Here is a 27,506-nt window from a genome sequence, read left to right on the forward strand (position 1 = left end):
TTAGGTCGTGATTTTATTCTTATTACAATGATCCTACGGCTACGCAATTTGAAACGCTACTCTCTTCCCTATCTTCTTGTTCATTACGAAACTTACTCCTGCCTGCCCATTATTTGAAGCTGAGTTAATTATTCTAAAATCACCTGACCAAAAGTCGTTTTCCTCTTCCTACTGAACCTCACTAATTCCTACTATATCTACATTTATCCTATCCATTTCGCTCTTTAAATTTTCTAACCTACCAACCTTTTTTAAACTTCTAACATTCCACGCTCCGACTCGTGGAATGTTATTTTTTAATTTTTTGGTGACCCTTCCTTAGTTGTACCACCCGGAGATCCGAACAGGAGACTAGTTTACCTCCGGAATATTTTACCAAGTAAGGCAGCTCCATCATTGCTATATGAAAATGTAGAGAGCTACATTTTCTTGGAAAAAAAAGCAGCTGTAATTTTCCATTGCTTTCAGCTGCGCAGTACTCAGAGGACTGAGTGATGTTGATATGGCCGTTTAAGTCGTCCTGACTTACGCCCTTAACAACTACTGAAAGAGAGCTGCTGCCCTCTTTCAGGAATCATTCCTTAGTCTGACTCTCAACAGATACCTCTCTTCAGAGGAGCAACTTGCTTAGTAATTGTTTACTAAGCAAGGAAATAGTAATATAATCTTTTACTTTGTGTAATTTTTACAAATGGTTTTATAATTATGCACTTTAAATCCATTAGACCTATTATCTAATATTTTCTTTTACTGAGAGTAATAATGTTACACTTAGTCCGTACATTGGAAAGTGTGAAGGGCTGAATATCATCTGAATACCTATGGACTGAACAAACTAGTGTGCAGCAGTAAATTCGGATTTCTTATTTATTTGTAACTGTTTTTGAAGTTGTATGTATACAGCACAAAGTTTGCACACGTAGAAAGTGTTAACATATATATATACGCAATACAAATATTTGTATTGCGTATATGTATGTAACTATAAACATACATGCACATATAAAGAATATTACTAGCTATGTTATTAATATTTCATCAAATGTAAGGGTTGCATTACAGTACATTAGAGCGGTAATATAATACGGTACAATGTATTATAGTTACATTAAAATACAGTACATTACAATATAACAATATTAAATTCTTCTGCAATAAAGTAAAGTAGCATTACGATCGACACATAAATAATCTCATAGTAACACATTTGGTAAATTATTTTCAATATAAAACGTTAACTAGTTTTGATGTTCTCCACAAAATACCTAATGATATATTAATATAATTTTTCTTCTTGATAACATGAACCGATAATTATTAATACCAGTATATTAGGGTACTAGCCGTGAGTAATCTGAATAAGTGATATAAATGCGCAAGATATATTTAAACTAAATTTATATTTTCTATTGAGATTGTCTAGAAAGAAATTAAAGTATTTGTATTTTTTTAAATGTTTATTTTTCTAGAATCCGGACTAAAAATATTTGTTTTGTAGTGTTTACTTGATCAATTAAAATTTTTATTTATTTTTTTTTTAATTTCATTTAATTTGTGTGATGTTCATTTTCTGTAATGTCTGCAGTTGTTTAACAGTCAAATTGGTCATCTATTTGTAAACAGTTTCTGAAGCGTAGTCTTGTTTGGAAAGATTTTAAAAAACTTTTGGCAAAGCTTTTTTTTTATGTTTTTGTGTATTAATAAAACCGTTTTTTCCTGTTTAACTAATGACAAATATAATGCTTTCATCAGTAAAACAGTTGTGTAAAAAATAAACATATTTTTCTTTCTTGGAATTTTTAGTGTACGATTATTTAAAAAATCACTTTATTAATAGTCAACGTTTTAACTGGTATTTCTATGTACCGATAATTAAAAATCAATTTCAAGCTTATTAGAGACATAATTAATTTAGATAAATAATCTGCATGTCAACTCAAACACAAGACTTAACAGCGAGTGCGGGAATAAAATCACTTTAAGAGGAAAAGTCATATTTACTTGAATGGTAAAAAAAACTGAGGATAATTAAATTCAAACTCCCAAAACAATATAAAATTATTAAGGTTTCGGTGAGAGTTTGTCGTCAATTGAAACATCAAAAATTGAAAATCAAAATTCAACAATTTACTTTTATTTATAGTTCTTCAAAACGACTTTGTTCGAATGAAAAAAGTATAGATGTGTGTATGAAAGGCTAGATAATAATCGTTATATATTTTTCTTACTTCATTTTCTCAAATACAACATACACCGTTAAATATTTTATTCCTATATATTAAATATTCATAAATATTAAATATTTTATTCCTCTACTAATATTGTAACTAAATGATAGAACTTTGTTAGTACAAAACAAATATGACAATCTATAAATAATTGGAGATAAACAATTTTTTTATACACATGTATATATACTTTATAACATAAATCATATAATAAAGAATTCGTCAAATTTTCTCAAATATAAATAAATATAAAAATACTGAAAAGGAACCTGTTGATTGCTATAAGACATAACTTATCTATTAGTAGTTTATAGACGTAATTGCACAATTCGAGCAAATTCTTATAGTAATTCTTATTTGTAAAAACAAATTTTCTGGAAGTAAGTTGAGTACTTACGTATTAACGCCACCGCAATAACAGATTTATTTAAAATCAAAGTAGTCAATCGGATTTCGGTGGAAAAGGGCCGATATAGAGTTTAATATAGATTCAAAACAGTCTCTATTAATTTTAATAAATGGTTATTATATTTATTTATTTTATAAATTTAATTTAACCAAACTTAATCTACGCTCGCTAACTAATTAACAGGAGTGTCTTGATTATTTAAATAATAAATAATTGCAATAATTACTGAATTTATTAAATAAATACTCAAAACATTACGGTGTTAATTAGTCAAGGTTAGCGAGCGAAGCGAGCGTAGGTTAAGTTTGGTTAAATTATATTTATAAATATAAATAACCATTTATTAAAATTAATAAAGAGACTGTTCATTTTCCACCGAAATCCGATTGACTACTTTGTTTTTAAATAAAGCTGTAGCTGAGGTGGCGTTAATACGTTAAGTACCGTAAGTTGTTTTAGATCCATCATTGTTCAAGTAACCGATTCTATATCGAGATAGCAATTTTGAATATTCCAAATAATTTTTTTATCGCACACTGAATCAATTCATCGTAGTGGAAAAGAATCTTCCATAAATTAAAGAAACCAAATGATCCTAAGTGTCAGTTAGATTCATCTGAAGTAATTTTGATGTAAGTTGGATTGTTACGCACTGGTTGAAGTTGCAACAAATCTCCAAATAATAAAATGTGTCGTTTTGCAAACAAACAATCTTTTTCATCAGAAGTGTCGAATATTTCACATAATTTAAGATTTATATACATGAAAGTTATGTTAGACATCAACAAAATTTTATCGGTAATGGTTAAAGGCGTGTTTTTCAAATTTTCTCGTATTGATTTCAATGCAATGTCTGACAGTTATCTATATTTTGGAGTAGCAATTATGTTCTACAGGCAGTTGAAAAAGCCTGCTTTTGTTAGTCCTTTGATGTTGTGCGTAATGATACCAGTTGGGAGCAGTTACATTAACACTAATTCAACTGTTGCATGGATAACATGAATTCCAACTATTGCGTGGATAAGAAAACTTTTACCGGTCCCTCCTTCAGTACTAACGAAAAATCTTAAAATTTGATCGTTATCGTTTTCTACGCATTTTGTTAGTGTATCAAGTATACGATTCTCATCTTCATTTAACTGCGCAAGAATTCTGTCCATCGCTAAATATTTCAAGTTGTCAATTTCAATGTAATCTTTCATTGTTTGATCGGAAACATCGCTCAATAGGGAAACTTTCTAATGATTCATCGATTATTTCGTTCTCTTCTATTTTATTTTTAATAATTTCCTCAATATGCTCAAAAGACTTTTGAATTTCCACTAGTCTTTCACGGTATGCCATTGCTTTTGGTAAACTATGTTGTAGACTCTGGATTGACTCTACATGTGCGTGCTGTATCAATCTTTCAAAGTTTCTGACTTTCAAATTGCATCTAAAATGATTTACAAGACATGGATTTAAACGTTTCTTGATAAATTTTCCATTAGGTAGCTAATGGAATGCAACTAATATAAATGCTTCAACGAGAATCTGCTGAAAATCCCGAAGCTTTTATTATGATTAAAAAGTTTTACGACCGCTTTGCGGAATATATATGAAATACTTTGAGCGAAAATGTAGCTAATACTGCGAGCTGAAAAAAAAAAAATGAGAATGTGTATCGAAATCAAAATATAATTTTCAAGATGATGAAGTAACGCTTTTCTAATTTTGAAATTAGACACAAAAGTATTTTTATTCATTAAAATATTATAAATATCAAAAACTTTATCGTATTTATTCTAATATTTGAGTAGCAAATGCTTAAGATATCAGAAAAAAGTAAATTCATCTTCAATTAAGTTTTGAGGAAGGTTAAATTTTTAGAGTGATCTCTTAAGCAATACATCATGAAAGTGTTCCGAAATTGTTACGAAAGTTATTAAACGTTTACGAAGTTATCTAACTTTATTTATTCATAATAAACCCATTACAATTGTAAAATTTACAATCATATTCAGACTTTTTTAACCACGATAAATAATACCATTTATGACTAAAAAAATTTTAAAATTATGTTATTTGCTAGAATGTATTTCATTTTCTAATTATGATATTTCAAGAATGTGTTTTAGTTTAGCCTTGTATACATTTAGATTTTTAAAATTATAATAAAGTTTTTATTTTAAAAAATATAAATTGGACGTATACTATGTACAATATCAACTAAATAAAGACATAATTAAAATACATTTAATATTATTCATAGTTAGTATGTACTTAAAATATGTACTTAGGTAAAAACTTCAAATGGTAGGTTATGTTGCACTGAGCTATTATTAAATATTTTTGTTTTGTGTTAATATTGTTAAGAATGAGAGCATCAGAATTATAATTCAAATTACCTATGAAACTAATTAGTTGTAGCTGAAGATCAAGTTGTAAAAATTTTACCAAATGCTCTGAAAAAAATTTAACCTAAGTTAAAGAGAAATATTCCACTCAAATAGAACAGCAATAATAGACTAAATCTGAAATCATGTGATTGGTTGATTGGACGATACATCAAGTCTAGTCAAACAGTCAAACAGTCAAGTCTAGTCAAACAGATAAATAGTAATTACTATTTATCTGTTAATATTAAGATTCTTCTTATTTTTATGCATAATAAATATAATTTTTTTTAATACATAAATACAATTTTTCGAAATATGACCCCAGCACCGCCAAATAATTCTAATTGTAGAATAAAAGTTTTACCAATTTATTTATGTTTTATTTATTCCTTTTTTAATAAAACAAGTATAATCTCTTTTAAAATTTTCTTTTAAATTTTATTATTTCAAATATACGCTACCTAGTACTATCAAGTACTGCTATCTAGCGACGCGATTGGTAAACGGGTTAGGAAAAAACTCTGGGTTAGAAGAACAAAAATTTAACATTTGCAAATTAAAAAACGTGTAATTACAAAGATTATCACATATTTACGGGAAAAAAACCTAAATTCATTAAGAACATCTATTTCTGACATTATCTGTAGCTTTATTTCATGAAAATTATTATTTTTTTAATTTTTAAACAATTTAAAAAAAATTGAAATGTCGATTTGCGAGTTGGTCAGACACTAAATAAGTCTTCGGTGTTTCCGCCGTCGGACTAACTCTCGCCGGCATCATTCTACCAAACGACTTGATTTTTAGAAAAACCATGTAACCTTTTTTACAAAAATTGGCGAGGATTTTGATAAACTTTCCTAGTATTTAAATAGATTTAATATTTATCCAGTTTTTTAGGGTTAAAAGAAATTTAATATGTAATTTTCGAACGATTTACAATCCTTTCCTTGCATATGTTTTACGTGATTTAACAGCTAAAAAATCAGTAAGAAAAGAAATATATTACAATTCATTAAAAGTAATAAGTTACGTAAAACAATAGAGTGACGGAGAAAAAGACAGAATCAAATTTATAGGCAGATTTATCTCAGGGTAAAGAGAAAAACACGATAGAAAAAGATAGAATTTTTTCTCTTCATACTGTCATGGATTAATTCCTCAGACTTGTTCCAATACCAAGCCTTTTTTCATCTTATCTACGACGTAGAAAACTTTTTTCACACAAAAAGTAGAAACAGATGACAGAACCAAAGTAGGTCGATGTTCTAAAGAGTATTTACAATAAATTATTTTGATTTGAAAAACTATACAATCAATTTCATAATTGTTTGTCATTTTATAATTAATTCAGTTCTCATTCTTACTGTTAATTTATATGCCATAACATATTTCACCATTTTAAAAAATAGTCTTCATTTTTAGAAGTATGACCACATTTGATCTAAAACAGTGCTATAAAAATATTAAATTCTAGAATTTCCTATAATATTTAAATTTTAATAAAAAATTTTAATCACTGAAGATAAAATAGGAATTTGATTAGTAGAAACTGTATACTATTTAACCAGCTAGTAGTACAAACAATGTTACTTTTATGACACGGCAAATTCACGAAATTTTTTCGTGATAAAAGACATAAGATGTTGATATATAATTTCATTTTTCAACAAATAAAATTTAATAAAAAATACTTTAACCACAAAGCAAGAATTCAAATAACAGGAATATCCACCAAAATATTTCTACGATACAAATTTGAACAATGAAAAAATCCTTGGCGAAATTCTGACGCCTTGCCTTTTCCAGTTAGAAGGTTATCGGTTCCAGTCTAAATTTATTGCATTTCATATACCCTCTTATAACATTGAGCTAATCATATTAAAAAAAAACAATAAAAATAAAGAAGTTTAAAAGTTTAGCTGGTATCACGAATTTCATAATTACAAATTATTTTAGCAACTTTTAAGGCTAATATCAACACAAAAAACCAAAACCAGCGATTAAATAATTAACATAAAAATACCGTTTGATCTTAATGCCAAATTCTCAAAATTTATTTTATATTAAAATCTATTCTCTCAAACTCAAACCCGTCGTATTCAGTTATTAAATCAAATATATGTTGTTTAACAAAAGAAAAATCTTAATTTAAATTGTTATAATTATATTTAATACATTTTATAAAACAAATTAAAAATACCATATTAATCCCTTCTCTTTAGTACACGCTATTTATTTGTAAGCTTCATAACTCCCACAAAACAATTACAAATTATAAATTACAGTTATAAGTTAGTGTAGCGTTGTATTATGAACTTTGTTATTATCTTTATCAAATTTCTTCTTTTTTTTCCATTACGCTAATTATCAATTAATTTAGCTACAAAGGAAGAATATAATTACAAAATCTTTTACAAAACAATATTTCAAAATTTTGTTATAAATTTAAGAAAAAAAGAAATTACGAACTTTTATCAAAAAACATTTTTATACGATTGAATTAGGCTTTCTTAAATGAACTAGGATTAAATAACATTAGTAATTATAATATGCATTAGAAAACAACAGCAAAGGTGGTTAGTTGCCTTGATTGCTGATGGAAACAATGTCAGTGAGTATGTGTCAAAGTTCAGTTAACTTCAATAACATATCTTTTTTATTATTAATAAAAAGCTGATAAAATTAAAAATGTACAAATAAAAAAAAAAAAAAAACTGCTACTGTGGAATGACACCCGCAAAAAACACGACGGTCTCTGTGTACACAGAACTATACGCTGCCGCCACCCGGCACTGAACCCTCTCCAGCAAGCGCCAGTTGCGCCCCAGCTTCGTTATACTCCGTACAGGACCACAGAGTTTACCACATGCACATACAGGCGACGCTTCGAAGTACATGGAGCGTCCGCTCTTCCCATTAGCTTGCTCAGTCCAGTCACTATCCGGTCTACCTTCTGGCTTGCTTCCTGGGTTGTGAATGACCGCCGGTGGGATCCATAAGCCGAAGTATTTGATCGACTCTCGAAAGCCTACCGGGTGATCCCCCACCAGAAGGGTAATTGGTGTTAATCTTCTCCTCCACGTCAGCGCCACCGCCCTCGCATTCTCCGGAGCCAAGTGCAGGTCATTCCGGTTCAACCAGCACCGCACTTGTTCGCAGGCTTCAATTGCTTTTTCCCCTCTTCGCCACGACCAGCAAGGCAAGGTCATCGGCAAAAGCCACCGGGGTAACGCCCCCCGGGAAATCCATGCCGAACATCCAAAAACGGACCACTGTGGAACCCCACACGTGACTGGGAACCCAGTCAATCGCCTCCAACACGTTGGTCAGGGACCTGTCTGGTAAATAATCCTGGATGAGACGCATCAGGGAACCTCTTATACCTCTGTTCTTCAACATCTGGAATATCGCCTTCCACCGCAGCGAGTTAAATGCGTCCTTGATGTCCGGAGTGATTAGTACCGGAATCTGTCTGGTTCTCCAAGATTCCAGCAGCCGCCCGGTCCGCCATACCTCCTTCACCGTATCCACCGCTGTCCTATTCTTCCGGAAGCCGAATTGATGTTCACTGAATCGTTGGTGGCCTGTATATCCTCGTGAAATCAGGTCTCCATCATTTGTTCGAGGAGTATATATATATAAGGGTTTAACAGCTAGATAGTTTACATAAGTCTTATTTTGTACTTAGTTGTAAATCGATCTACTTCCTCTCAAACATACGGTAACCGTAAATACTCGTGTATTTTGTTTTTCATAAAATAAACATCTATTTTTTTTTTTTGAAATTATTCATTTCGTTGAAAAATAAAAAATAATTATATCGTTATACCAGAATGATGACAGGAGGGGTTTTCCTTCAGCCTCGAGACGGTTTGCTACTGCGAAAAGGCACTTCTGGATAAAGGATGGGGCCGGTATTAATGATGTGTAGTAGGGCATCACGCAAGTGTTCCGGCGGTTCTTATCAAGCGCCGTGAGAGAAACCTAACCAACATGAGTAGGCAAGTACGTGAACAAAAGTTAATCCCTGCTTTGACCCCGTGATCCTGGTGTTTTGCACTGCATAGCGTACTCTCTATGGAACTATCTGTTAAGCTACCCAATCGCAGCTACCTTGGATAAAGGGAGCAGCCTGTAGATGTGATATACGGTAGAGGTGTCGGAGCCCTTTTTCGGGACGGAGAGCCCTAGGCGGTTAATCATCAAACGCTGCTTCTAAAACCTGGCTAACATGAGTACTAAGGGAACGGGGAAGTCCATCTGTGTGACTAGTCGGCAACCCGTCATGGCGTATGGATGCATGTCTTTAAGAATGGGGGAGGGCTTTGCTTCATCCTCAGCTCATCGTTGACCGGCGGGCTCTATATGGGTCTCCGTCGCTCCGCGGTGAATGTGTGCCAACTACACACTTAGTTGCAATATGATGGTCAGTGGTGGCTGAGCTTCCTTGGTCAGGGTCTTGATATGCCGGACACATGTTGACTTCAGTGTGTGGTGTATAAGGATTCCTCCGGCTTGTACTCCTAGCCCAGCACAGATTGCGAAGTTGTAGATAAAGAATTCTGTGAGGGAGGAAAGGAAGTTGTAATGATAGGCCAGTTTTAATAACAACTGAATTTTCAAGCAGTATTTAACACTAAAATGTAGCCATTTATAAATTTTATGCCAAAATTAAAAAATATTTGAATAAAAGAAATAAATCTAAATTTAATTTACGCTTAATTAAATTGCCTACCCTTTATTACCCGCTTTATTAAATTGCTTGTCCATAACACTAAAGTATACTTCTGCTCTTGGTACAATAATTTCCCATTTATAAAAATACTAATGATTGCTATAAACCTATATTAGGCTATTTTATCACATTTATACACTATTAATTATATACTTGATAAAGAACTCATACTTTAAAAATAGCTTTACTATATAGAAAAAATGTTAAATCACACTTTTTGTTTTCTTGATAAATGTTGTTTTAAATTTTAAATTTTGAAAAAAATTATAATTTTTCAATCTCTGTAGTAAAAGTGAGTACTATTAAAAAAAAAAATATTTTCGATGCAATACCAGGTGAAATGGATATTCCGTTCATTTAGGCCAAATAATGGTCTAAACTTAGAAAAAAGTAAAAAAGTAGAAAAAAGTATTTTTTTGGATTATTGTATTGATTTAATAGCGTTGGGAAATGAAATACCCAATCAATTATGAATTATGGTACGATCAAGATGAAATAAAATAGTTTTTCACAAAATTACAACTCGCTCAGATGTTTTCATTCTATTAACGAAATTATGTAATATCTTTTTAACTCTAGCGTTTTTCAATACTAAACAGATTTAAAAAACTTAGTGAAAAACATAATAAATTTCTACAATACTGTTCCCGTATCACATTTGTAATTAGTTTCATGCCTTTGTAATCGGTGACAATCATACAATAACTACATTTTTCAGTTATAGGACAATGTTCGCGTTCGATTAACCTATCCAATAAAACTGGTATAAATCAAATGTCAAATTTAAATTTATCAATAAATATTAAATATTATATTTCTGGAGCAATTTTAGTGTGGATTTCAAACATATGTACAAATGATCATTGTTGTTTGAATTTACGAATGTTATGTAATTATTGTTATCATGATCAAATTGCGTTTGACAGATCTTCAAAACATGCTTAGTAACCAAAACTAACATCTGTTTATTTCCCAACGGCGAATTACAATCCCAAAAATGATTATTATTTAAATGGTCTAACGTGTATTCCCTTTACTGGTTACCAAATAACTGAGTGACAGAACATATTAGGTATTAACTAGAATAAAGGATTAGCCTATATTACAAATGAAGCTAAAAAAAAATTTAAAAACAAAACAATTCATAAAAATTACATTATTTCTGCAGATTAACAGGAACAGAAGAAGAGAGTAGAGTGGGTAAATTTTATTTCTACGCTAAAAGATAAAGTTAGTTAGTACAAAATATAAAGACAAAAGGCTAATAAAATAATAATAATAATAATAATAATAATAATAATAATAATAATAATAAACACTGGAAAAACAATAAATTAAATAGTTCTCTTTAACTTTCAGAATGAGAACTTAAAATAACATAGTGTAATTCTTCTTTGGCAGTTTTAGTGAACATAAAAGCAGTTCTTTCTGTTATGAGGGCTGGCTCATTTCAGTTGCAAATTTCTGTATGCTGAAAAACTTTAGAGATGCACATATTTTCCTTGATATTGTCTGTATAGCCTATTTATAGTTGACCGTTTAGTGTCTGGAAGAACAACAATTTGTTATCAGCATACATATGAGCTGGTGTACAAAAAATTATTGATGAGAAATGAACCGTTCTAACCATGATTTAAGCAGATTTCCAGGAAACATCCCGATCTTCCGATGATTATCAGGTGAGATGCATCTCGTTTACTTGTATAGAAACTTAAATTACTCCTCTGGACGAGATTATTTGATTTGATTAAGTGTCCTTTTGGATAAACTCTCGTTGTTTTCTCAGTATCCAGTTGGCTCAGTAGATATCCATAGATTCTATACATCATTGTGGACTACTGTTTAAATATTTGTGGAATTTACTAGAAGCGAGATAATCTATCTACCAAATGCGGAACAGCTTGTTATCCGATGGCAAATTTAATTCAGATACTCCCCCTCACCTTCATATTAGGATTTTTATCCCAATATGAAGAGTTTTCAATCCAAAATTCGAATTAGGAACCTTTTATATGAAAGGCAGATATAATGTAGCCGCCAAATAATTGAATTCAGTTATATCTTTTAATTAATATACTTATTAATTTAATAATAAATTGTTGTCAAATAACAGAATTCAAAGTATCTAACTGTTACTTTGTAAAGTAACAGTTGCTGTAAGTTTACTGTAAGTAACTGAAACTTTGTAAGTTAGATAAAAACTGAAAAAATGACTAATAGTTTAAATGAACTGAAATTAATAGTATTATTAATAAATGATGATTCATACTTTTGCTTAAATCACTTTAGCCTTTCCTTTGTTGGTGGATTTATCTGTGATCTTATAATTATCGTAAAACATAAAACAATCTCATCCATTCACAATTAGACGCTATTCAGCATTAATTATTATAGCGATTACGTACTCAATACATCTTCGTTTGAAGTTATAATCAGGCTAATGATTTTCAAGCATTTCATGAAATTCAGTTATTGATATGTAAACTAAATGTATTCAGAGTTTAGTTTATTAAACTAAACTCACTATTCATTACTTTTTCCAATAAACTTTTATTAATAACATTTAACTGTAAATATAGATTAAAAAGATAATAAATACAAAATAATCCTTTACGAAAATATATGTTTTTAATTAATGAATAATTTGATCACTTAGGATTTTTTATCAATGCGTCATCTATTAGGGAATTCAGGTTGGTTTGTGTGATAAATTGCTATTCAAATTTCTGAGCAATAAAAAGAGATAAAATACTCAAAGAAAATAGTTGCTTTTCTTTCAAAATTATATTTAATTTAACAAGTTAAATCATTGTTTATGAATGAATTTATTTTATTTTCAGAGTTGGTCTGGTTACCCGAAAGTCAGTTGGGAGGTTCATTACTTTATGGGATCGATTTTGGCATTAGTAGGAGTTGCTGGAATAGTTGGAAATATAATCGTTCTGTTCGTTTTTACCAGGTAAGAAAATCAGTACAGTAAGTTAAAAGAAGTTAATTTCTCAAATAAAAATTTTGTATAAAAATTACTAGATGCATTTTACTTACAGTAACTATAGTAAAATAATTTTAAATCATTGAAACAACATAATGAGCTAGATTTAAACACAAATCCAGCTCATTAATGTGAATAAAGAAAATATTTAAATACAAATACATGAAAGGTATGATGCTTAGTGAATTAAAAAAATTGTTTGGGTTTTTTCTTAACAATATCATATTATTTAAGAAAATAACTAATAAACAATTTGGTAGATTTTTAAAATGAATTGTATAACATTATTTTTTTATAAACATATAGGGTGATTTTTTTGAATTTTAGTTTATGATGAGTTTTTTATTTTCATACTTCACGGTTTTTTAGGGACTTCTCTTTCAAAATTTGTTTAATTCATTTCCTATTTTTAAAGATATTTAAATATTTGTGATCATGAACTTGGTAATAACTCGCCTAAATGAATACAGTCTGCAAAATTTACTTTACTTCTTCCTCTCTGTATATAATGTGCTATGGAGAGACGAAATTGTACACAACTTTTAAGAAGCCACCAACGAAAATCTCCATGAATGTGGTAATGCTGGTTAGGGAATTATCCCCCGGGTGCGCTTCAAACAGATTTAAGACTAAAAAAAAGTGAAAAAGTGTTGAAATTGCAAAAAATTAGTTAAACTTCAGATTTGTTTCACCGGCTCATTGTTTCGATCAATCGCCACCGACTTGACATCATCACAAGTCATATGTACATTTTAATTTACACATGTAAAGTTCAATCATTGTACAGCCTTCCTTATCTTGTCACAAAATTTTCGCGACAAGACATTTTTGTAAACAAACTTATTTTGTTATCTTTCTTCAGATATCCTTCTCTTTAAAAAGTATGAGTTAAATTTACTTTTAATTCATTTTTTCTACGACTTACTTGGGCGAAACATATCACTTCTAAGCGGAAACACTTGGGCCTCAAATTTAAACACATGTACTGGCTGACAGGACATAGATCTCGGCTTTCAACAGGAAATAAATTATTGATTTATAAATCCGTTCTGAAGCCTGTTTGGAATTACGGCGTGCAATTTCACTATTGACGTACTTGAACTCTACGACAAAAAACACTGCGGAAAATGCTCAACATACTCTGGTACGTAAGTAATAGCCTCATGTATTTGGTTTACTTGGCATTTCTACCGCCACCACCCCATTCGGTCGCCCTAAAGCATAAGACCGAATTTCTTGCCACAAACGGCTACTGAGTCTCGAAATAATATAGCGACCAGTGTCCTAACTAGCTCCTAGAGCTAACCTAAAAGTGTGAGCGGAATAAGCGTGATGCCATACACCACTCGCTTGCGTGATCCACCGACCACTTGTCATATATCACAAATGGGTAGGCGAACCCCGTCAACTAATAAAATATATATGACTACCAATAATTAAATTTATCTTGTCAAAGACAGCCATTCGCTGCCACGCCTAGGCCGCTGAATGCTAGCAAATACCTGTCCACCATTAAAGCGCTTGGAGCCTTAATCTGGCTGGTAACCAGCCATATCTCTCGGTTAACTTCCTATAGCAGCGCGGTAGGAGTCTTTTCCCTTAGGCAAACCACTAATATCGGTTGAACAAAACAACCGCATCAAGAAACTCCCACACGTTCCGACAGTGCGGCTCTCGCCACACTGACCCGCCGCTTGTGACTGGCCAATTTTCCCCTTGACCTCTTAGTTCTAGTGTGGCCGGAGTTTTGCCCCCCCTCTCCAAGAGCTGGGCAGTCGAACATCGTGTGTTCGTACGACTGGACCTCCCTGCAGACGCACAGCTCCTCAGCTGCCAGGTGGAACCGAAACAAATATTGGTTTAAATTTACATTGGTTGGTTGAAGAGCAGTCGGGGTCCCGTTGCCCTTAAAAATGAAGGAGAGGCATACCATCCCCCCAGATCCTATATAAATATATACAAGGACGTTCCCTTAGTCGTAATGTGCCATTCTTGCTATTATGCTTCCGTCGCGAGGCTCCCCTCCGCAGGTGGGAAACTGTTAGCAACTGTTCTAAATTTAGAAACGGTGTCTTGAGATCAGTGTTCCACTCCGGTACAGGACCAGCTCGAAACCGCATCCCAAATACCTCGGCCTCCCTGCCTCTTCGCAATTTCTACATGGTCGCCCGAATTTTCACCACTAAATCGATTGGGAGAGCCCCGAAGACGTTCCAACTCATAGAGGACAGAACTCCAATACAAGGAAGGAAATGCTGCTTCTATGTCAATAAAAATTGCCAAACCATATATACAGTCGGCGCCTTCCACCTCGGCAAGAGAATTTAAGATGCAATCCTCGGTGCCAACCTCTTTCGTGAATCCATACTGGCCTCGATTTAGAAGTGAGTTCATATCGATGTATTACCAGAGCCGTTCCACGACCAGCCTTTCAAGCAACTTGCCGATTACCGGCAAGAGGCTGATGGGTCGATAACTGCTGATCTCACTCGGATCCTTTCCTGATTTTATGAGCACGCTCACCAAAGCCACCTTCCAATCAGTTGGAAAACAACCCCAGCTTAGACACTCTAAGAACAGCCTGCCAAGCGGCTCTCTAATGACAGGCAGCAGATGATAGAAAATATCCGGGTCAAGTTGGTCAATCCCCGGTGCCTTTCTCAGTGCAATTTGAGAAACCTCATGTGTAATGATCTGAAGTTGCGAACCGTTCGGCATGAAATCTCTCTGGTCAGCCTAAGTTTCGATCGGCACCCGAATTATTTGGCTGTCAATTTATTAGATAACACGATCAGTGATTTTTCAAGATTCCTGAAGAAAAACATTCTTGATTTGCCTTATCGTTTCAATTAGGTGACTATGCTCTGGCCGAACGGAGTACTCTTCTATTTCATTATCAAGGTACAAGCCGCTGGGTCTGTGGCTACTTAATGTTAGTTCAAATAAATCTTATTTACTTATTGTTCAATTATCTTGTTGAACGGTTTGTAAAGTTGCTTTGTTGTTATAATAAAAAAAACTGTATTTTTAAGTAGGTTATACCTTTTGAAAATATGTATTATTTAAAATTTATTTATTTATATTAAAAATTTAGGTAGGCCTTTGAAAAACGCTGCCCGTATGAATAAAATTTTCTAAACGAGTGTTTATCGCCGGCCTCCATGATGCGAGTGTTAGCGTCTCGGCCTTTCATCTGGAGGCCACGGTTCGAATCCTGGTCAGGAATGGCATTTTCACACGCTACTTGTCATTCATCTAATCCTCTGAAGCAATACCTAACTGTGGTCCCGGAGGTTAAATAAAAAAAAGAGTGTTTATCAAACTCAAAAGCCGAGAAAAATACAGAAGTAATTTATAAAAACAATTTAATGATGCTACTGCTGACTGTGTGATAAGATTATGTAAAATACTTAAATATTTTGTGTACTTTTTCTTTTAATTTATTCACTATTTTTAATAAAATAGAAAACACAAAACATAATTTACATCTAAGTTTAACGAGTCAATGGAAAATTTTTAAGCAATCATAAGATTTTTCATAAAAAACTTTCAATATCAAAATGGTATCAGGCTACATATCGTGATACTTTAACAATCTAACATTAACCAATGACATCCACAAATACCCAGAAATATGTACAAATAATTAGGCATATCATGAGTTTTTGTTTAATAAATTAAGAAAACTTACTACGGGAAACCCAAAATTGTAATTGTTGAAATCGAGTGTATGATGAAGAGTAAGATTTGCACATGTAAAAAAATAAATGCCAGTCGTATTGAGAACCTTTTCCTTTCCGCGATATGATAAGTAATCTTTTAAATATTAAATGAAACATAAGGTTTTTATTTACCAAGGTAGAGAGAATCCTACATAAATCCTTAACTAAATTTAACAGGTGGTTATATGGATCAGAGATATTACTGAGATACTAATAATAGTTCAGTTTTTATAATAAAAAGAAAAATTGTTTTCAGGCAAATTATTTATGTTTATATTGAAAGGAAAAATTACGTTTTTCAATGTAATCCCTTTCTGATAAACGGTAATATGTAGTCAGTTAACTTACTTAATATATATATAATAAATAATTGAAATAAGTAAATAAAAAATCTATTTAATAAATAATTCAAAGATTTCTTCCCCGTTTTTGCCTGAATTATAAATTATACAAAAAAATAAGTTTAAAGTATAGCAATGAAGAAAAATATTATTCTCTACTACTTAAGACATGTTTAGCAGCAGGTCTTTATTTTTAAAATTTATTTTTTAATTACATACTTTCATTATCAAACAAATTTAAACAAACTGTCAGATAAAACAACAAAAAAAGGAGGAACATTTTTTTCTTTACTAAACGGAAATTATAGCGTGCATTAGTGTTTATTACAGCTAATGATCTATTATTCAGTCTTTTATTTAAAATAAAAATTTAGTATAAATAAAATGAAAATGTTTTTTCCAGACTGAAATGAAAATTTCTGGTGGAATTCACTTAATAAAAATTCTGAAAATGAGTAATATTATTTTTTGTATTTTTTAAATTGGAGCAATATAAATTCAAAAAGTACGTATCAGTAATAGAGCGAAATGAAGTGGAATATCTATAATTCAAGTATGTTCAAATATAAAGCCTAACGAGTATAATTTTCCACTTCTCATTTTGTACCTCTGATCAAATTTCAAAACTCGTACATTACAACTCATTCTGCAAACTCAACCCTTTTTTACCTAAAAATAAATCAAATAATCTAAATGAATGAATTTGTGTAAGAAATAAAATTTGTTATCAGCATTACCAACCAATTATAATTCTTCAGCATTTATTGAACTCTATCACTTTTTACATTTAGACTGATATTCCAGAAATACCAATAAATATTCAACCATTGTAGATTAAATATTCTAGCATCATTATGCCCGAGCGTATGTGGGTATAAATATTTTGTAAGTATTTTTACAAATGTATTATTTTGTGAGTATAAAGATTTCGTCATATTAAAACTAGAAATAAGCAAAAATAGGCAGCATGTTCATAATCGGTACGTTTCTAACATTAAAAATAAATCTTTATATTGTAGCTAACAAATTAAACTAATAAGATATGCAAGCCTAAACGTGCTCGTTTATATAAATATTATAGCATACTTTTATAAAATATTATTCATCTTGTTTAAAATTAAACAAATAATATATATTTGATAGTACTGATAAAAATGTAATATACATACAAAATACGGTAACTAAATACATTTATTATTACTTAGTTAAAAATTTAGCATACATAAAATCTTAAATACAAGAAAAATATTTTATTTTTTAAATGTGATAGTGAAAGGGTAATAATTTAATTTTACACAAAGGTAATTATTGCCGACTGTCGGTGCAATATTTTAAACCTTTCAATATTTCCTTTTGCCAACATTTTCGTTATTTTTATTTGTGTATTTTGTTTACATATTTATATCAAAACATTTTGTTTGTAGAACTACGAATATGAATTTTGTATAATATATTACTGCATATTTGTCCTTTTATCTACATTTCGGTTGGCTCGATTGGTTTATTAGATATACATACATCTTAGAATAATAGTAAGTGATAAATATACGTTGCAAGTATTGAAATAAAGTGGTTAGTTTTCGTTACATTAGAATGTATACAAAATCTAATAAATAATAAAAAATAAATATAAAGAATAAAAACACATATTTCAATATTAAAAAAAATTACAATGTAAAATTAAAATTTTTAGTAAAACTCTACTATTTTATACCCCAAATAGAATGTACTTGGCTGATTGAAGAATATTACACGGTGTAGGTGATGTTTATAAATATTTATTGAATGTACATAATATTTTATGCAAAGTTACTTAATATCTGAGCAATTGTACAGCTATTAACAAACATTTAATATTTTATACAGCAGGTATATTGAAAATTAACTAAGAAACTAAATTGCAATTGTATTCTATGGTTTATTCAGTTCCAACTATAATATACTTTAGTCACTTAAAACAATGATTCATCTGTTCCACTCATCTTTATGACTACATTGTGAATCCTATATCTTTATCCCCTTCCAATACAGCACGAGAACCCTTCCATGAACTAAAGAATGAAAAAAATTCTAAGAAGAAGATTTATTTTTAATTTTACTCATTACGATTGTTTTATATAAATATATATATACTAGCTCTACCCGCCACGCTTCGCTGTGGCACATTATGGTTGCATGGATGAGAAATGAGAAACAAAAAAACATACGTTTCATAGAAGTTTAATTTTGCAATAATTGCGGATATACAATATTTTTTGTTTTTCCACTGTCTGCGTAGATATAAAGGCTATCTGGTTTGCCGACTCGGGAATAAGCAACATACAGTTGCCCATGTGAGAAGCAATCCGCATCTAAAACTAAACCACACAATTCTAAAGATTGACCTTGACCTTTATTGATTGTGATTGCAAATGCCAATCGAATTGGGAATTGCAATCTTTTATATTAAATGGTGTATCGGTCGGGATTATGGGTATTCGAGGAATGAGGACATCTTCACCTTTGAAAGGCCCCGTTAAAATCGTTGCTTCCACTACGTTATTCATCAACAACTTAACTGCAAGTCTCGTGCCGTTGCAGAGTTTTGACTGATTAATATTCCGCAACAGGATAATTGTCATTTTTTGATCGAACCGTTACTAGAATCAATCTAATGTGGAATACTTTCCCAGTTCCTCCTGGCGCAACCAAGAAGAAGGTCCCCCCAATTCCGTCATTTATCATTTGCATTATGCGATCATAAATGCCTTTCTGTTCACGCGTTAATTTGGGAATGTTTGATTGGACATATGACTGAAGATCACCAATGTTGTAACTCTGTTCACGGCGTAAATCCACATCAAATGAAGCAATCGCAGCTCGGGTGGGTGCTCGCATTCCCAATCGAATAAGAACTTTATTTGCAATAGCTAAGCACTTGATAAATATCTTCAATATTAATCAATGCTTAGTTGTAAATGCCTTCTGTAAATTCCATGGTCATATTGGTATTTTCTAGGCGTACTCTATGCAAAATATCCTCAGCCATATGCGATCGATATCTTTCCCATAACTCTGTGAGAGATGAAGGGAAGCAAGGGGTCAATATAATTGCGAATAATGCGCGAATTTGTTTTGGATGTGCAGTGTTGCACGCGTCATTAATACATATATCCCACTGTTGGTCGTTTTCTAATAAATTCAGAGCTTGGTGAAAGGCGCAGCTCAATCACGACACGATCACACAAAATTACCTCGATTAAAGTGAATATTTAATTCAGATTGTATAATAATCTGAATCAGATGCAAGTGGATACGTTTTGTTTTTTTTTTTTTGTTAATAAACAATGTAATTCGGAACATGTATTGTTTCACATGTGACTGCGGTTGTCGTTAGCTAGTATGGCGAGTGTTTCCCTCGCTTCCAGCAGATGGCGCGGTTACTGGTACACAGCTGACCGTTAAAAACTGTTTTCTCGCTGTCGCGGGTATGTGACCGATGCGAAAAATAGATAAAAACAATCTTTGATGCGGGTTACATATCGTGCTAAAATTTGAGCTCAATCGGTGCAGAAAATTTTGAGTTTTTGAAGCGTACACAAACGAACTTAACATTTTTATATATAAAGATTTGTGGGCTGCGAAAAAAGCCCTTAAGTCGTGCGAAAAAACACATCATTTTAAATGCTTACAAAAGCAGAGTAATGCTTACAAATTACAGAATAATCAAACGGCGTTGATTTTAGATGTTGATAAACTGTTAACGTAAGTAGAAGTTGTGCTCCTTCAGTTTAGAACGTGATTCTCGAGTATGAATCTACTAATGAATTACGGTCTCCAAATAAAACAAAACCCCGCAGGTCAATTGAGAAAAAGGTGAGATTTTGATAAAAACACGATTCGTAAAACAATTACACGAATTTGAATTATTTAGAAATAGTTTAGCGGTGTGTTATGTCCTTTGGAAGAGAATTCTGTTATTGTCTTCGACAACGCTTCTTGTCATTAAACGAAAAGAATTCCAGCCGTGTTATAGAAAAACAATGTTATCAAAATGTGGCTTAGTTCAAAAGGAATCATTTTTGGAGAGGTTTAAGTTAATATTCAATCATTCCATAGGGTTTCGCGTATTAAAAGTAATTATAGTCCGTATAAAATTGGTTTGACACACAACGCCATATTGGTAAGTCGTGTTTTTATTCGGCTCCTAACGAATATGTTTGCCGGCCTCCGTGGCGCGAGTGGTAACGTCTCGGACTTTAATCCGGCGGTTCCGAGTTGGAATCCCGGTCAGGCATGGCATTTTCATACGCTATAAATCATTCATATCATCTTCTGAAGCAATGCATAACGGTGGTTTCGGAGATTAGAAAAACAAAAAAACAAAAAAACTTAGTTGTGTGGTTTCAGTGTTACTATTTGTGAATTTTGTTCTTTGCTTTTACATAGCAAAGAACGCTAAAAGACCAAAAAACGATTGTTTGGTCATTATGTAGGGATATTATTTTCCGTGTATTTGGTTATTTCGACTTTTTTTGTTTACATAGTCAAGTTTATCTGGGCTATAAGAAAGTTGTGTGTTTTAATTTATTTACTGTAAGTCATCCTTCTTGGTGACTTTACTTTTTGTTTTGGTGTTTTTTTTGTTTTTTTTTTTTTTTTAATAAAATACAGATATTTTAGCTGTTAAATATAATTCAAAGAAATCTGTTACTTAATCAGTTGTGATTTTGTTTACATTGGCAACGGCCATACGGGCTCTTTGTGATTGGTCGTTGTGTTTGACAGCGGCCATCTTGCATTGATCTGATTGGTTTTCTTTGTTTACATTTCCATCTGATTTATTAGCCTCTTATTTATTAAATAACTGTACAAATTAAAAATAGATAGATAGATTTATTAAAAATAGATGAAAACAATCTTTGATGCGGGTTATATATCGTGCTAAAGTTTGAGCCCAATCGGTGCAGAACATTTTGAGTTTTTGAAGCCGTACACAAACTTAACATTTATATATATACATGTATATATAAAATTATTAAAAAAATATAAATGTAGATATATAATATATATTTTTTAATATAATACTTTTATTTATCTGAAATTGTAAATAAAACAAAAAAGTATTCAGTTTTTATGCATATATTTATGTTACTTATTTATTATTGTAGATTAATTTACTACATAGTCATAAGCTTAAACCATTTGCTTGGGAAAAAGCGACGGAAAGTTTTTAGAGTATGTACAATGTACACTACCGGGATTCAAACCTGGAACCTTTCGAATGAAGATTGAAATATACCACTTCATCAGGAAGCAGTAGGATATATGTAAACAAAAAACAGATCTTGTACTAGTATTAAGGAAACAAAAGGGCAGGGATATTTTTGAACAGTATGAAACGTTTAAATTAAAAATTCATTTCGCTGCTATTTGGTTGCTAAAGAAAGTTTATCTTTTGAAAGGAATATTTGATAAAAACAAGATTTCCACTATATATATATTACCTGTGAAACATATTTGTTTGTGTATGAGTGTGTGTGTATGTGTGTTATTTTTTTATGGTATTGTAAAAGTGAATGAAGAGGGAATGTGAGAAGATTACTGTGACCTATTTCGATGGTTCTCGTAAAAGAAGTCAGTACGACGTTAAATTTGCTTCAATTCTGAAGATTTCAAAATGTTTCACCAGACCTACTAAAATTCTCAACGTCGTAAATACAACAGATAATATTTAAAAAAATCAAACATTGATCTTCTTTAAAAAAATAATGCGTATTTTCTTTGGTAGAACATGGATGAAGGCTATTTCATTAAACAGAGAAATTACTTTTTGGAAGCACAACATTTTTTAAGACAAAAGAGATAGATTACTTGCAATGAAAATGGAGTAATAATAAATTCCGTGATCAATCAGCTAACCTTGATAATGTAACTACGCAGTTATCAAATTGTGATTCGCTAACAACTCCATCGGATCAGTGACAGAAATTGGAGAAAGTCGCCCGTGTAAAATACCTAGGTGTTAGAACTGGGTCACACTTATGATGGGATCATCGTATAAATAATTTTTGCCGTAAACTTAAATACTAAATTACTAACGTCAACCACGTACATCTTATATTAAGAAAGGAGCAAAATCAATGTGAATATTGCCAGGGTTATCATCTATACGTAAAACACATTATTACCAACTGTCCATACCTCCAAACGGAATGAATGAAACACCTCAGGATCTAGAAAAGTACTTAAATAATAATGTGAAAAATTGTGAGAAAACTATTAACTAGCCAAAGAATTTGAATTTTCAGCATTTCAATTCAGTAACAAAACAATCAGTAACAAATTCTAATTAGACATGTGTCTTTTAAATCTCTGGTAAACCCCTGAATTGTAGTTACTCTACAACCATAATTTTGTAATTTAAAATTATATACATGTGACTCCCGAGATGTCGCTAATGACCATTAAGATTGACGCGATATTAGATAAATTAAAAGAAAATTGGTTAGGTTAAATTACAATTTAGCATCGATAAAAAATCCTTGTATAAAAAATAACTTAAATAATTCTAAAAAATAAATAATACGAATTAAATAATATTCTTAACGAGAAGTATGATAGACATTAAGAAAATATATGATGACATTATAAAAATATTTGGTAATTTCTAAAAGGTAACTTTTTTGTTATAGAGATTTTCGCAGAAAAAACTCATAAATAAAATAGATGACACTGCAAAGGAATGTTCAAAAACACTTATTGTAATCTCGAAAAATTTTGGTTGTCAGATTTCAACGGAAATATCCATTTTGACCATCCATGAATTTATTTTGTCTAGTATCAGTGTGACGTCTGTACGTACAAACGTATGTGCGTACGAATGTATCTCGCATAACTGAAAAACGATTTGGCGTACGATGTTGAAATTTTGGATTTAGGACTGCTGTAACATCTAGTTGTGCACCTCCCTTTTTGATTGCAATCGACTGAACCAAAAGTCCAGAAAAGCCCAAAATCCCCAAAAAATTGGATTTTGGGCTTTTTCTTAACTGCAGTAATAAGCCCTCATTGAGAGATTTTCAACGATTTATTATAAGTGACACTTATTTTCAATGGTTCCATAGTTATAGTCAAATAAAATTTTAACTAATAAAATATTTGGATCTTACAAAAGGAAGCCACATCGGTTCGAATCAGACTATTTTTAACTTTTTTTTTAAATTTAAATATTTTGATTTATTAATAATTATGAAACTCTGATAGTAAAAATATTTTTACGATTTATAATAATTCAATAATAACAATAAAAAAAAAATTTGATGTGGACACCACATGACTTCCTTGTACGCCTATTAAACTACATAAACACATTAAACTCGTTTTTTTTTTAAATGAAAAGTACATAAAATTTTATTTCATTAATAACTTGATATTTTTTCATAATTTTTTTATTTTTTTATTACTGATTTATGCATTTATCGTAAAGACGTCACGCCGAAACTACTCAAAATGGATTCAGGGGTGGTCAAAATGAATATTTCCTTTGAAATCTGAATAACGAAATTTTTCGCTATCACAATACTTCCTTTACTTCCTACAAAGAAGTAAAAAAAGGTATGAAAAAACATCAGAAGTTATTAATGAAATAAAATGTTATGTACTTTTAATTTAAAAAAAAAAATATGTGTATGCGTAATTTAACTGGCGTATAAGGAAGTCATGTTGTGTACAAATCAAATTTTTTAATATTGTCAGTTATGGAATTAAAAATAATTCTTATATATCATATTTAACCGATAAATCATTGTATATACTTTTTAATTATAATGATATAAATATCTGGTCTTTAAGACCTTAAAGGCCATCCTACAGATGAGATTAAAGTTTTTATAGCTTTATTAATTTAGTCTTAAATCAAATCAATACTTATGAAAAAGTTTAACTATATTTTCTACGATTAAAAAGATAATAGTATAATTTATACTGGCACTAAATTAGATAAATATTTTGGTGATAATTTTATTGACAAATGAAACCTTCCCGAATATCTGAAAGAAAAGAATGCTGTAATTTTTTGACATTGTTATTTTTCACATACTCTTGGCTATAATATTAATATAATTTTTCTCTATAATATTTCTCCTTGGACATTCAAGATTTAATTATACAATTTTTTTACTATATTCTGTTAGTTAAAAGAAATTAAAGTTAAAGATATTAGGAACTTTTTGAAAGTTATTTGTCCAATAAAATATTTATCAAAATATTTTATTTTATTTAAATAGAAGAAAAATGTTAAATTCTAAATACAGGTACTCTCAGAGTAACTACCTTGAAGTAAAGTTTTTTTCATTAATGTTTTCTCATGTTTTTATTAATTACATAATTTGTAAAGGTTTGAAAAGATCAGTCCTTATATTAACAAAATACTAAACAAAGATTAATAAAATACTAAATAATTTATTGGCAAAAGTTCTTTTTTAATAAATCTTTTCATATTTTAGCCAACTATAAAATGAATGGTCATACGAATGTACAATATGTTTGTGATTGGAAGGCAACAGTAGTGTAATAAAGTTTTATTTGTATAGAAAAGAGAACATTTTAAATTTAATACATCCTAGCTTGGAAAAAAGATCAATCATGTTATTCTGCTAAGGTTATATCAAGCATAAGAGATGATGCTAGCAATAAATAGAATTATAAATAATCCTTCAGATTATTTATAAAATAATTTTTTCACTCTTTATTTAACATATAGATGTAAAAATTAATATATTTTACGTACAATTATTAAATTGTACATGAAAGTTTTTTGTAAGAATAATTTTACGTATTATTTATTAATTCAAATTACAAACTGCAGTTACTATTTACTTATATATTAATTAAATATCAAATAATTGATTAATTTCTAATAATGTTTAGTATTGGTAATTAATTAATTTACAGAACTAAATTAAGATGAGGAAACTAATAAATTTAAGAATTATACTCATATTTTATACAATTTTGTTTATTTTTGTATTATTATAAAAAACATGTTTGCAATTTCAATACTGTAAAACTTTAAATATAAATTATTATAATTATTTTTTGTTGTAAATGAAACTTTTATTGCCATCTTAATGTTTACCATTGAGTCATTTTAAAGTAAAAGAGGATTATGACATTTTAAAAATAATAATATTAATTTCCCGCTCGGAATTTTATTGTTAAAATTAATATTAATTATTAATAAACCATTAAAAAAGAATTTTCAAAACAGGTAATGAAAGTAACAAAATAAGAAATAAATTATTTCCTGAACATCAGGCTCGAATAAAATTATCATGTAGCATAGGGTTATCATGTAGCATAAGGTTATCATGTAGCATAGTAATAACCTTCCTGTTACTTTCGGTTTTTCTCCAGCTAAAGTACTTTTATTATTTTTCTCAAACTCGTCTCTTTTCCTGAATAACCAGTAGCATTCTTAAGCACCATTATGACATCTTTCATCGTCGGAAATTGTTTATGAATTCCGTGAAATTCGTTTATAGCCCATCTCACCAGACACTTGTCAAAGTCATCTAGTCCCGCTGTAGGAATTTCACGGGTTTGTATTTTATTGGAGTAGAGAAATAAGTCTTCGCCGGATTTTTGGCTAATTTTTCTAACAAACGCTTTTTCTCTTTTCTCAAACTTTGGACCTGGAATCGCTACACCTCAAACGCAACTGCTGTTTTCTTTACAATTTTTAATGTGAATGAGGTGTTTATCTTCCTTTTTGGATTTTGAATATCGATCACCTTCTTGTTTATAGGTAAGAAGGTGATCGATATTCAAAATCTTGCCATTTTAGTTTTTTGTTTTTTACAATAGACTTAAGTTTATTCATAATTATAAAACGTCAAAAATACAAAAACCGATTATAAAACATGATTACAATTTACACAAATTCTCATATTAGTACGATAAGTACTGGACAACTAATTAATTATATTCAAACATTCAATAAGGCTTATGGGTAATTATATGTTTTACACAGCCTGACTGTTTGAAAACTATGAGCATACAGCAAACAACATATCAATTTTGTTTCTTGATATGATTCTAAGAAAGGTGACTAATTTCCTGAATTATAATACTTAGCTTGTCCGAGTTAAATTTTCCGATAAATAAATTCACGTTAGATTTTCAACTGTGGTTACATGTCAGACAATTATAATGTTTGTTTATTTATCATTTAACGTATGTCTGCTGACGTAATTTCAGTACTTGTTGAGAATAGGCATACGTTTTTATAACATTTAAAAATATTTTATATTTGTTCTAATGGTAGAACTTAATTGTTTAAAGAATAATCGGCAGAATTCAAAAATATTTAAAAGAAATTCATAATACCATTCAGTAACATAAAATTATATTTTAGATTTACAAGAATGCAATTTACTTTAGCGAGTGAAAACTAAACAGGATGTTTGGTTAACAGCCACCATAATAGCCGACGTAGTCCAAGCTTCCAGATTTATTGCGATAGTTACACTATAATAATCAAATTAATTATTAAGTTCAACACTTCAGTTTTTGGTCAATAAACGTTTAGCTTGATGCGAAGTTTTTATTATTGATTTTGGTTTTTTCTTACAATTCGATATTTTTCAACTACCGCATATGCTTGATTAAATTTTTCCTCAATTATAATAAAGCTCAGCTTTATAAAAATCGATTTAT

At 30.5% G+C, this 27,506-nt stretch overlaps 1 protein-coding gene across 1 annotated transcript in view; it reads left to right on the top strand.

The window, feature by feature from the left end:
- LOC142321208 (rhodopsin, GQ-coupled-like) overlaps positions 1-27,506 on the top strand; it is a 302,038-nt gene that overhangs the window by 34,009 nt on the left and 240,523 nt on the right. The window contains exon 2 of the mRNA XM_075359205.1: positions 12,594-12,712. Within this exon, the coding sequence (XP_075215320.1) occupies positions 12,594-12,712 (119 nt within the window). The remainder of the gene's footprint in view (positions 1-12,593; positions 12,713-27,506) is intronic.

This window comes from Lycorma delicatula, chromosome 3 (genome assembly GCF_047948215.1).
Source record: "Lycorma delicatula isolate Av1 chromosome 3, ASM4794821v1, whole genome shotgun sequence".
NCBI lineage: Eukaryota > Metazoa > Arthropoda > Insecta > Hemiptera > Fulgoridae > Lycorma > Lycorma delicatula.